The sequence below is a fragment of the Engraulis encrasicolus genome, chromosome 19, assembly GCF_034702125.1.
Source record: "Engraulis encrasicolus isolate BLACKSEA-1 chromosome 19, IST_EnEncr_1.0, whole genome shotgun sequence".
Classification (NCBI taxonomy): Eukaryota; Metazoa; Chordata; class Actinopteri; order Clupeiformes; family Engraulidae; genus Engraulis; species Engraulis encrasicolus.
In genome coordinates, this window is record NC_085875.1 from 40,456,240 (window position 1) to 40,469,636 (window position 13,397).

The window sequence follows — 13,397 nt, forward strand, 5'->3', positions numbered from 1 at the left end:
CCCACACCCCTTCCCTAGTTCTTCAGTTGAGAGAAGTGGAAAAGAGATGGTTATCCTGAGTTCCCAAAGTAACGAAAGCCCTGCCACAAATGTGATTCGTCCAACTCTCAATCAGATGATCGTAATGAGCTACCAAGGCCGGTAGATCCCCTGGAAGTGTTGGAAGGAAATCATGGTGAGGTTTTTTTAGTTTACTTCCTGAAGCCAGGAATGGCACCTCAGGTCCATATTCATTTAATCTTATTCCATTTATCTTGGTTGTTGCAATCTCCTCTCTGTCATCGGCTGGCCTTATTAGTGGAGGGGCTGCTCCGGCTGTCGCCAGCAGCGGCATCAGGATGGCTGCGGTGTGATCTTCCCTCGGCCCCGTGGCCTTATTACACCGACCACGGTGATCCTACCGCCACTGTTTCCAAGGCGTAACCAGGCGTAATGAGTCCGCTCTCCAGTCACCAGCGAGCCGCCTGCTTCCCTGCCTTCCTGCCTTCCTCCACTCCCTGCCATTCCTGCCTCGTCTCAACCCTTCAATTATCCTTCCCCTGGTGCGAAAGCCTTGTTAACCCCCTAACCCTGCTTTCCCACATCTAACCAGCCGACAAACAAACAAATAAACAAACACACATGACTGTACCGCCACACAAAAACCTTTAAGATTTCAGGGAAGAATGCGGCTGCTTCCATCTGCTCATTTGTCCCCCCCCCCCTTGTCTTGGTCTTAGCGGAGAGGAAGCAAATGAGAGAGGGATGTGAAATACAGTAGAGCTCTCTGTTTCTGTGGAAACCCCCTTTAGCGGGCTGCAGCAACAGCTATACTTTTGCATATGAATGACATCTTTGGAAATTACAAATAAATGGTTTGGGTTTTTTTCTTTCAGTTTTTTTGTTTTAGTTTTTCCCCTTTTTTCTGTCTACATTCCCCCCTACTCATATCCCACTGCTAGACCAGAGAAGTAGAGAGGGGAAAAAAAAACATCAACATCAAGAAGTGTGTGTTGTGTGGATTTTTGGATTGCCAGCCGTCCGGCCGACAGCCAGGGACTGGAAACTGTCTCGATGGTGATTAATTGCTCCGAAGCCGCACAAGCACGGCAGTGTTGAAGCTGCTGGGGTCCGGTCGTAACTTGAGATGGATCGCCAGTCTGCACCACTCTGAACCCCCAAACCCCTCCACATCCCGTCCCCTTTACCTCATCACCCCATACCACCATAAGCCACCCCACTAAGGCCCCTTACTTGGCTGCAACTTGTTAGACGTGACCCCTCTCTTACCCTTCCGTCTAACCCCATAGCACACACTCTCTCTCTCTCTCTCTCTCTCTCTCTCTCTCTCTCTCTCTCTCTCTCTCTCTCTCTCTCTCTCTCTCTCTCTCTCTCTCTCTCTCTCTCTCTCTTTCCCTCTGACACGCATCACACACACTACATTTCACCCACACACGCACGCCCTCTCTTCTCTGAGAAGCCCCAAGCCCACCCCACCTTGCCCATTATCACTGGCAGTGCAGCCAGGGTAAACACGGCCTTCAGCCTCAATTTGAGCCTCTGCTTGTCTCAGCATCTTGCCTGGCTGGTGGTGCAGCAGTCTGGGGTGAGCTGAGCGGTGTTTTTCCCTACCTTCTCTCGCTGATCGGGCTGCTGGGCTTTATTTATCCAGCCGTGTGTGTGTGTGTGTGTGTGTGTGTGTGTGTGTGTGTGTGTGTGTGTGTGTGTGTGTGTGTGTGTGTGTGTGTGTGTGTGTGTGTGTGTGTGTGTGTGTGTGTGTGTGTGTGTGTGTGTGTACGTACAGTGTGTGTACGTACAGTGGGTGTACGTACAGTGTGTGTGTGTGTGTGTGTGTGTGTGTGTGTGTGTGTGTGTGTGTACGTACAGTGTGTGTGTGTGTGTGTGTGTGTGTGTGTGTGTGTGTGTGTGTGTGTGTGTGTATGTGTGTGTGTACGTACAGTGTGTGTGTGTACTTGTGTACGTGTGTGCATGCCGCGCTACAATGGCTGGCTCTGAGCTTGGGCTACAGAGTGGTCCACCACACACTCGTCTCACGGCGCGTGACACTTGTGATTAATGATGCCGGTAGCATCAACAGGAGGCAAATATAGTCTTGTGTCCTCTCCATGAACTTCTGATTCCTGGCTTCTTCACCAGTACAAACACAGACAAAGACATAACACATGCTTTGCACTCATACAAACACAACATGACAGCATGCATAAACATCAACGCCACGCCCTCCCCCCACACACACGCACCTCTGCACACACACTAGCAAAAATGCACACACACATGTTGACAAACACTATAAACCAAACGCACACTAAACTGCACACCAATCATACATCAAAGACATTAGCATCACGTTGCACACACATTCCAAGCAGGCGTACAAACAAACAAGGAGTGCCCTGGCCACAGTGTAGCCTAAACTACCACATTGATTTTTGCTGGCAGTGGAACGTGCTGCTGCTGCTGCTGCTGCTGCTGCTGCTGCTGTTGCTGTTGCTGTGGTGGCGGCGGTAGTTGGACCGGGTCCACGGTGTGAGTCATGTAATGTGCGCTCAGCTCCCAGAGGGCTAATCACCTCTCCGGCCAGATGGAGATGTTTGCTTTTGCTTTGTTTCTTTTCTCTATGTTGCTTTGCTTTTTTGTTTAGTTTTTTTGTTTAGGTGATGTTTTTCTTATTATTTTCTTTCTGTTTAAATCATCTTTTTGTATAATGATTTCTCAAGTTAGCGGCACGAGGCACAAAAGCACTTAGCGTGTCCCCATGCTGCGGTGTGGTCTGAGTCTTTGTCTTTCTCTACAGTGCCTTTCTGTCTGCCTCTCTCTCTTGCAAAAAATGAACTCTTAGTTTTCTTTTTTCTTTTTTTTCCATTTTACGTATATGAGGTAGGCTAATTTTGCTTGTGCAAGTTGAAACATCTCAAGAACATTTAACTTCTTGTATTGACATATTCTAAAACAAGTCTTGAGAGACTTTACGTTTTAGTGTTACTTTGTGTTTGTGTAATGTTTTAAGTTACTGAGTGATTTTAGGTTAGAGGGCTTTTCTTTTTTACTCAGAAATAGAAAAATAAGACATGCCCTGACTTGACACAGGGCTGAGACGTTAGAAATGGATGGTGGTTTTGGTGGAGTGGCACTAGCTATTGGAAGCTGAAGTGCTCATAATCACCCATTGCCCAACAGACGCAGTACGCCCCTCCGTGTAAGTTTCCACAATCTTGAGCTGTCCTCGCTCGCTCGCTCCCGCCACAAAAACGCATTATGTCGAACCGTAACAAATGCTAGACATGTGGTAGCACCACAGAGACTTGATTTGATTGTGTCTGAGTGTGTCTGTAGCACACTACCTAGGGCCCCGTCTCCTTCTGAGCAGGTGTGCAGAAAGGAGAGTCGCATGCTTGTTATTCCAGTCACCCTAAGCGATTTATTTTCAATGTTTTCATCCCCACCTCTCTCTCCCTCTCTCTCTCCTCAGGGAAGACCAGGCTCGCCTTGAGGTCAACAGGACCTCTCCAGGCAGACCTGCAGAAGAAGGAAGGAGGAGGCCCCAGGAAGTGGCGCCAAGGCTGGGTAGGGCAGCTGAGCCAGGTCCACTGTCTGAGGCCGAGGCAGAGGCCGGGGAGAGTTCCAGCGCCGCGGCTAGGAGGGCGAATGAGATGCTGCAGGACCTTGGCCGACTGAAGAGCGAGATGCAAAGCTTGCTGCAGGTCAGGTTACATATCACCAGCACCTCACAGAGCCCGGTTTTGACAGACCAAACCTTAATTACTCCATTGAAAATTACACCTTCTGACAGATGTTTGGATTACCCTATCGATACCTTGTGGTATGCGGTAGGGCTTTGCGATGTAGAGTGCCTAAATATTTTTCCAAAGGGTCTGGCTCAGACATGGAGGTAAAGTCACTCCAAATACTGCTATTCTGGGGGGAAAAAACCCTTTGTCCAGGCAGTCAGAAGCTTTCAAACAAGCTGAAAGCGGTTTATTGTTCGGTAGCCCCTCGCCCCCATGCCCACCCGCTCAACAGATGCCCTTCAAGCTTTTACGAGTCTGGAAGGTGATTTGCTCCAGCTGTGTACCCATTTTCAGGTCAGATTGGTGTGAAGGATGTGTGTGCTGTGTAGATATGTGTGTGTGTGTGTTTTTTTTATACCCCCTACCCCCCCCGCTCCCACAGACAACGCCAACGCTGTTGTTTTGAGTAGCATTCATCCTAGCTAGCAGCCCATCGATAGCACTCTCTTCCAATCTGCCAGCCGGTGATTGTACCCAACTGCCCATTTTAGGGTTTCCATGTTAGTAGACGCTAATCGATCTGGGCCTCGCTAGCAAGGAAATCGAGGAGAAGATGGAGCCTCTCTCTCCTTCTCTCCACCTCCCTCCCATCCTCCATACCTCCCTACCCTCCCACAATCATCCCTTTCTCAGACGGCTGTGCCAGGGTCCAGAAAACAATTTTGCAGCCCTACTTTTGTCCTCCTCCTTCCCGTGCCCTAATAACTGACAACACTTCTTCATTCTTGGCGAAATGTATCGCTTCCTGTTTCCATCTGTAACTGTCTGTTCAGCGTAGACCCTCCCCTACCCCCACCCTACCCCAACATAAGCAGTACCTACTTCACAGCCCACGACACCCCCACCCTACCACCAGACACTCCCCACCTCTCGCCCAGCCCGACAGGCAGCCCATTGAGTTTCCAGGCACGCCTTTGCAGCTGAAAAATTCCATCAGCCAAGAATAATGTGTCACAAGGCAAATGACACATTAGCATATAATTGAGGATGCAGGATTGGAATGCTCTTTGGCCGTCTCTGGTGATGGCGGATTTGTGCGTGCGCATGAATGTGTCCGTGTGCGAGTCCGTGTCTGTGTCTGTGTGTGGGTGTGGGTGTGGGTGTGTCCATGTCTGTTGGATGGGGGTGATGGGAAGAGCAAAAAAATGCATGTGACACCGCTCCCCTTGTCTACGTGCCGGGCGCTTTAATAGAATGTCACTCATCCGCCTCGCCTTGCGCCGTACCATAAAACTTGCGTGCCTGTCTGTCACGCAGAGTGGCGGCGCACAGGGCTCCATGCGGCGATGTTCATGCCTAAATACTTTATTTGCAGCCCGTAAATAACCATCATCTGACTCATTGCAGCCTTTATTTTGTCTTGTTTTGTTTTGGCGCCTGCTACTACTACTACTAACACCATTAGCAGGCCTCTGAATGACCTAATGTGTCTGCGCGAGCGCCAAAAAAAGCTAATGGTTATTTATGGAGGGTGTTTAATGGCGCTTTTGTAAAGTGCTGCCGTTAGCATGGAGACTGGGATGTAGCAGAGACGACTGTGGTGTTACTCTTCTCTTCATCTCTCTCTCTCTCTCTCTCTATTTCTGTCTACCTCTTGCCCTCTCTCTCTCTTCCTCTCTCTTCTTCTCTTTTTCTCTTTCTCTCCCTTACTCTCTGCCATTGTCTCTTGCAGGTGCGTGATGCTTTTCCTGTGGCGAGCTGTGGGAGCACCCTCCATTCGGCGCCGGTACCCGCTCCTCTTCCAGCTCCAGCTCCAGCCCATCCTCCCCCTCCCCATCCCCATCCTCCGCCTGCCGCTGCTCCGGTCTCCATGGTGTGTTCCCATAGCAACCCACTGCCTCTGCAGTGGCAGGTTTACAAGGCTTTTTGTTCTCCGTTTCTCTCCATCATTCGTTCTCTCTCTTCCTTATTCTCCACTCTCTACTTCTCCTCCTTCTCCTGTTGCTGTCTCTACTCCCTTATTTCCCTTTTTCTCTCTTTCTTTTTCTCTCTGCTCTTCCTCTACCTCCTTACCTCTTCTTTGTTGCTGCACAGTTTGTCTCTCTCTCCTCCTATTCCCCACTCGCTCTCCTTGTCTTCCTCCTTCTCCTGCTGCTGCTGTTCTCCGATCTGTCTCTTTCTCTCTTTCCTCTCATCCTCTACCTCTTTACCTCTTCCACGCTGCTGTGCAGTCCGTGCACGGCGGCCCGAGTCCCCCGAGTGAGTGTTGTGGACACAATGGCACCGCGGCGGGGACTGCAGCTTTGGCCTGCCACCACCACCGGCGCCGCCATCTCTGAAGAAACGGCAAACTACAGAGATAAATCAAGCGCTATCGTTATCGCTACTTCACACCTGTGCACAGCGGCGCCAAACAATGGCTGCTATAAATAGCCCTAGCTTTGCCGAATTTCATATCGCTATCGTTGTTGCTGTTTTTGCTCTTGTTGTTTTCACGTCTGCTGTTGCTGTTTTATTTCTATCAAACATTTGCCGACGTTGCAGACGGAAGTTTGGTGACCTGCAGCCACGTCGTAATTACCAACCATTTCATTCTCTGATTGTAGGAGAGATGAAGTGTCATCCAAAAATTAAACTGATTGGCAGGATACTGCAGCTCAACAAATCCTTAAATGAACCCTCCTAACATCAGGGTCACCCTTCTGCTGTCAGAACTGTTAGTAGCTGATTATGAGTTTTTTAAATTTAGTTAGTCTTGGATAATTGGTGTCTGTGTGTCTGTGCATGGGTGTGTGTGCGTGTACGTGTGTGAGTGATTTTTTTCTCCTACTACGACAATAAAATTGTGATGAGAGGAACCTACTGTATTTCTTAAACCAGCCAAGTGATGAGTTAGGGTTTGATGCATAAATAAATTGCGTAATATAATACTTTTCTTACCTTTTGTGGTATCGGATGTGATGCCATGTTACGGCTTGTTGGTTTGGGGTGCCTTGAAATTTTTCATGAATTGTAAGGGTGCCTCGCCTAAAAAAAGATTGAGAAACACTGCATTATACCTTCATAATGACACAGCTAGCCAATCGGCTCTGCCAAGCTTGCAAGAGGTCAGCCCTGGGACAAACACAATTTGTTCAATTTAATCTCATAGGCCTAACAGTACATAGTATGATATTAGTTTCCATAATAATACATATTCAAATTCTTAATGGCCTAGTATCTCTGCTTTCTTGTTTTCGTAATGAAAAAAATTGGATGTTTATAGCTATGTGTGGGACATGAGATACAGGTTCAAATTGGCGTGCAGTACAATTTAAAATGGGGCAGGTGGTCAATGCGAGGAGTTATACCCTCTATAGAACCTCTTCATTATCTACACAGTGACGTTAATACTCACCTGGAAGAAGAGCTGCCTCTGCTCGGTGATTCTGGATATCCATTAAATCCTCCTCTAATGCCCCCGGTGGGAGATGAACACACACACTGGCAGACATGTGCTATGACTAATTTAAATAGCGCGCTAACGCGATATCGAGTGTCACCCTCTTTGGCTTTTCACTTCATGTCAGCTTTTTGTTTTGTTTTTGTGTTTCATTAGATGGAGTGTGGCTTACAAAAAAGGATGTGCAAGACTGTAATGTTGTGAGTGTTTGGAGTCTATGAGAGCAAGAAAAACTATGTGTACCGTATGTGCCATAGGCCCATACACCTGCAAAAATATTTTCCAATGTCAGATGGAGGTGTCATGACAGGAGTTGCTACCTTCAGTATTATACAAGCGGCCTTATTTATAAAAGCTCACAGCAACCCCGTGCAACACATGCAACAGACTTGTAAACCTCCCACACACAGTGGCTTTTGAATCTGCAGAGTGAAGTTAATCAAAATGCGCTGAATGCCATGAATGTTTCATTCGAATTTCATTGCAAGTCCCTTATATGAAGAAATTCAAAGTTGTACTTCCCTACATGCAAAGATTACATTTACATTACATTACCTAGCTGAATGCAATGTTGTAGAAGTCAAATGTCATGCCATACCATAAGTTTATACAGAAGTAAATAAATAAAATGACTGGCATTACGGTTGCAAGCATTTTAATAGAACTGGGGTAGTGAAATGAATTGCTTATTGAGATATACTTTCCAAAGAAGATTCTCTTTAAAGGAATTTCTGCACACAATCCACTTAGCCATCACATTTATTTAGCTTTATCAATTAACCATCTTTGTTTTACTGAATACAACACTTTGATGATGCAGTTTCACCTGTGGCGGCGTGTAAATCACATAGGTGGTTGACTGACATTACTTAATTGTGGCGTTAATTACAAGGTAACATACATAAAGGTCAATCAATGATGTACGATCGCTTATTTGGGATTCCTAACTCAATATAAGGTTGGATTTTGAAATTCACAAAGTTGTTGCTTCAGTAATGAATTGAAAAGATGTACATATATTTCAAAGTATCCTATCTTTGCTTTGTACTTGTGTGATAGGACGTTTTCGCAGCATCCCGATAAAACCTATAACTGACGACCATTGTCTCCTCATCCTTCCTACCACCCTTCATTTTAGCGATCTTGGATCACTACTAAAACCTAAATGAATCAGACATCCCTATACCCTCCACAATAATTCCCCTGTTGCTATCTCTCTTCAAATTTGGCAGGGTCAGAAGCAGGAGATAGAGTTTTGAAGCGTTTTTTTTTATTATTACTTTGCACATTATGCATTGTGGAATAATTTTAAGTTTGAAGTTAACAGCTGAGCAAGGGCATAATGCAAGGGCGGACATGATAAAAGCACTGATAAAAAACTTGCAGACGTGCCAAAAAGCAGCTCTTTGCCATAATGGGATCGACGGTGTAGAAAGCTATCATTCTCATAGTGTGTTCCATTCCAAACCACAGCCCCTCATTCTGTAATGCACTCCCTTAGGTAGCTGTAATAGCAGGTGTACAGTCTGTATCTTTCTCTCAGAAAAGTACTGTATGTCCCATTAAAATGAATGATTACATCAACATTTGATATTATCATTTTTTTATGTAGCTGGCTGGAAAAAGACACAACAGAATGGGAACTTATATAATGTTGCTTTTAAAACGAATCCAGTACAACGACGGGGAGGTAAATGTATACACCATGTTATTTTTAAACCTATCGAAGGCTGAGTTTGCCGTGCCATCTCTGCAAGGTGAGGGTGGGTGGTAGCCATATCTGCTTCCGTCTCTTTCTCTCTCCCGTTTTTTCCCCCTCTCCCTCCTCTCTTTCTCTCTGTCTCTGCCTCCTTCGCTCCTCTCTCTTCCCTCTGCGTGATGGATTTACGCTCCTCACTGATAGATTTATATTCGGAGGGAGGATGAAAGAGAGAAACAGCCAAGGACTCGCAGCTGCACCCAGCTACGCGCGCTGGAAAGAAAAGCAGGATGGGGGTGGTGGAGGTGGTGCTGTGTGTGTGTGCGTGGTGGGAGGGCGGAGGGTGCGAGGGTTGGTGGGTGGGTGGATAGCAAAAGGAAAGAGTGCGGGGGCGAGCGAACGAACAAACCAATGTGTCGTGATTGCCGATCGAATGCAATGGGTTAGAGGAAGCAGAGGATTAAGATGGATGGTCGCCCAAACAGGGGCTATTACCCTGCGCCATTTTTCTCTCTGTGACTCTCGCCTCCGTGTTGTTCGCCCCGCTCGTCTCTTCCCTTCTCCCCTCTCCTTCATTCCTTATGGTGCTTCTTTCAGCTCTCTTCTCGTTTATTTTCTTCCTCCCCCTTTTCTGCTCATCGTTCATTCGTTTGCTTTATCTCGCTGTACTTTTTCATGGTGGTCGTTGCTGCTGCCTTGTTGTGAAAGCTCTTTATTCTGTCATGACCAACCGCATGTGTACAAAAATAGAGTACATGTCCTCACATACTGCAATTTTTTGTCGTCCTATTCCCTGTAAAAGAATATTTCGAGTGCCACTTCTACACAGGCATTTAGGCGTTAGACATCTGATGTTCACTTAAGAGACATTGAAGAATTTTTCAGTTGTATCCTACAACAATGTCTGACTCTTGCTCTGAGTCTCGAGTTGAAATTCAAACAGTCTCTTATCATCATGCCATGACTGTGCCAGTACAGTGTTGCCAAAAGCCAATATAATACAGTAAGACAATACTATAATAACAAAAGTTATTCCATATCTCTCCATCTCTCTCTCTTTCTCTCTCTCTCTCTGTCTGTCTCTCTCTCTCTCCGTCCCTCTCCCTTCATCTTCCCGTCCCTCCACCAGCGGCCTCAGGGAGCGTCGTCGGTGTTCATGCCCACAGCGGTGCCCCTGGGGCGGCCCAGCGCACTGCAGAAGAAGCCTCCGCCGCCCTCCATGTTCGAGGACGCAGGGCAGGTGCTGCGGGAGGTGCGACGCAGCAGGAAGGTCATGGAGGAGAACCTTGAGGCCATCCTGAGGGCCCGCGAGGGAGAGGCCCTGCACTGGCAACTGGAGGCCGTCGCCAACAACAGGTAAGGGCAGGCAGCACGCATGGCACACGGCCGGCAGGGGAACATACACATAAGTGAAGACATTATTACCTGACTCTCGTGGAGACGGGTTAGGGTCCGGTATTGCATTGACCCTGTGTGTGTGCATGATTGTCTATCTGTCTTGTTTGTTCACCTGTGGTGTGTGGTGTGTGTGTCGACTGCAGGGGGCACCAAACATACACCTTGGCAAACACATGCACACAACATTACATGCATAGCGTTGGCCAGAGGGGTAGGTTGCCATCTATAATTGCTCTTGTTTACACTGTAAACGTAAAAATGGCGTCCTGCAGGTTTTTTGTTCATGTGTGTGTCTGTTAGTGGTGTCAACAATGATCGATTCGGCGATCCGAATCGATGCGGGGCATGGACGATCCAGAATCGATCCGGCAAGTTCCAGAATCGATCCGGCAATTTTTTTAAGTTTCAATTACTTCCATGGATATTTCGGGAGCAAATAAATGTTAAATTAAATAAAAGCACTTCAAAACATTGCAAGACTGATACAGACTGATACAGAAAACAGCCAATAAATTGTTGCTCAGTATATGACTACTTGCATTGCCTCATCATGACTGATTAAACATTTGCTTTGCTTTCAGTAGAAATGTAATGCATTGCAATGCATTGTAGAATTGAATCGGATCGGATCGGATCGCATAGAATCGAATCGAATCGGATCGCTACCTCCCGAATCGTGATCGAATCGGATCGTGTGGGCAGTGCCGATCCACACTAGAGCGTGGCTCGGGCCGGTTTTTTCTGTCCGAGCCCGGCCCTCAGCCGACAGAAAAGTGATCAACCCCGACCCGAGCCCGAGACTAATTAAAATGTTTGTGTCCGAACCCGTCCGAAGCCCGAGACCACTGTAATAACAACAGAACCTGTGCGCAAGAAATATTTTCTATGTGGCCTCCTTCATACTCAAAATAGCACGTGATAAATAGCCAGGATAGGCAACTAGGATGAGGCAATTTGCTGTAGCCTAATTTAGTTACGCACGCATAGTAAGTATAAACACACGCATACATGTGACAGCGCACCTTATGTTTCTTTCGGTTAGACCAGAGATGTTGGGTGCTGTGATCAAATGCATGGGAGGGGCGTGAGAGGATAAGAAAGGCGAAAACTAACGAATACGGTTTGGATGCAGTCAGCGCGGCTATGGACGCATTTGTTACGTTACTGTTAGTGCAAATAAATCCCCGCGAGCCGGTGAAGATGTCACTCCTTGTCGTTAAGAAGGATGGGCTATAAGTTCACCCCGAAGAACAGTAGCCTGTTCGGCCCTCCAAGAGAATGTCATTTCCCCTGATGTCCATGCGGTCAATATAAAATCAGGAAAGGTTGCACGCGCATAGTTACAACTGTAGGCTACAGTAAAATGACAAGAATTAAGAACCTACGTGAAGGACATGAAATGTCACAGCGGACAAAGTAGTAACAGGAAACCTCTTCGCCCCTACCTTAGGCAACTCCACGTAGCGTGTGCGTCTTCTTTAATCCATATTATGCTCCTTGCTACCCCTTGCTGGAAATGTAATCCTTGGCGAGCAATGCAGTGACAAACTTCGTCATTTTATGTTCAACATTTAAGACAGCACCGAAGGCATGCTAAAACATGGCCTACACTAGGCCTACAACAAAAGACCACGCGTTCACTGACAACTGTATTTGGCGCTTATTAAGAAAGCAAGTTGACTCGGCATTCCTGCTCGGCTGACTGGGAGTGAGCGTCTATGTTGCCACTGGTAACTGGCGCGTGCATACAGCCAATCACTCGCACGAGTAGCCTACCAACATTTTCATTTATGCATATTCAATTACTTATTTTTTAATCACAAAACTGCCGTTTGCATGAACTGAAACGTTTCCTCTGATTGCTTACAATTTTCACAATGTCTGTTTGGTTCAAGCCCGAGCCCGACCCGAGTCCGACAGATATTCTATTTTTTTTGTCCGAGTCCGGCCCGGCCCGTCGGGTTCCGACCCGGCCCGTCGGGCTTCGGTCGGGTTGCCATGCTCTGATCCACACCACTAGTGTCTGTGTGTTTTTTTTTCTTCCATATTTCCATGGGTGAGCAGAGTATTTTTTAAAACGGTCAAACATTGTGTATGTTACAATTGTCTTACAGACGGGATCTATTTTTGCATGCTTTTGATTTACTTAGATCAGACGTCTCTTTTTGTTGTTGTTGCTGTTTTTTTGTTTGCATTCTGATGAGAGTAGCACATTAATATACCACAGCTGTGCCGTTGTGTCAAAATTCATCACCATGCCACCATCACTGCATTCTTCTTCAAGCCTTCTTCAGACTCTTTTTAATTAATATGTTTATAGAAGTAATAGTCATACTGCTAAAACCAAATGTACCAAAGGGAATAGCAAAAATACCATATTGATGTGGCAATACACGAACCAAATGGCATTTGGGGAGTACTGGGAGTACTTTATATGGAAATGGGAACGCGTTTCACGCAATCGAGTGTCAACCATGTTATGCATGTTCACTGGAAACACCGGAAGCTACAAAATAATATGATCATAATGAGTAACTTTTAAGACATGCCAAGCAATCGTGTCATAAATGTTACACTACTCTACCTTCCAGGGGATTAAAAAAACGGAGATACTGGTGGCAGGAGTCCGCAATAGCACTTGTGAATATAGTCAGGTAGTACCGCTAGCACATTGTCATCTCCAGTTCCACAAGGCTCACTTAGAATTGAATGTCCCCCTACAGTAATACAAATGTGTCGTTCCAACAATATTAATATTGTCACCTTGGCTGCCTTTCATTCAAGACGTTCCCTCATGCTGTGAGGAGCCTCTTGACACAAGGAGTCTATGTAGACTGCGACAAGATGCAGAGTTTCCGTCCGGATCCCAAAAGAGTGTGTGTGTCTGTGTGTCTGTGTGTGTGTATGTGTGTGTGCCTGTGTCTGCGTGCATGTGTGTGTGCGTGCGTGGTTACACACATTTTTGAGTGACAGCGGGCCTCAGAGCACACTCCAGGCAGCAAAGGGCCAAGCCAAACGGAACGCTCAATGTGATTGGCAGCTGTCAGAGGTGGTCCCTTCATGGCCCTGCGCTGCCGGCACTGTGCTGCACCCAATAAACTCAATGCCACATGTCAAGTGTGAAGACGGC

The 13,397-nt window shown here is 46.8% G+C and overlaps 1 protein-coding gene across 4 annotated transcripts in view; it reads left to right on the forward strand.

The window, feature by feature from the left end:
- kiaa0586 (KIAA0586 ortholog) overlaps positions 1–13,397 on the forward strand; it is a 197,938-nt gene that overhangs the window by 70,571 nt on the left and 113,970 nt on the right. For 3 of the 4 annotated variants that reach the window (XM_063184404.1, XM_063184406.1, XM_063184405.1), the window contains exons 10-12: positions 3,470–3,701; positions 5,461–5,601; positions 9,999–10,225. In XM_063184404.1, the coding sequence (XP_063040474.1) occupies positions 3,470–3,701; positions 5,461–5,601; positions 9,999–10,225 (600 nt within the window). Of the gene's footprint in view, positions 1–3,469; positions 3,702–3,909; positions 4,083–5,460; positions 5,602–9,998; positions 10,226–13,397 lie in introns of those variants that run through there. The other variant, XM_063184407.1, reaches the window with a different exon arrangement.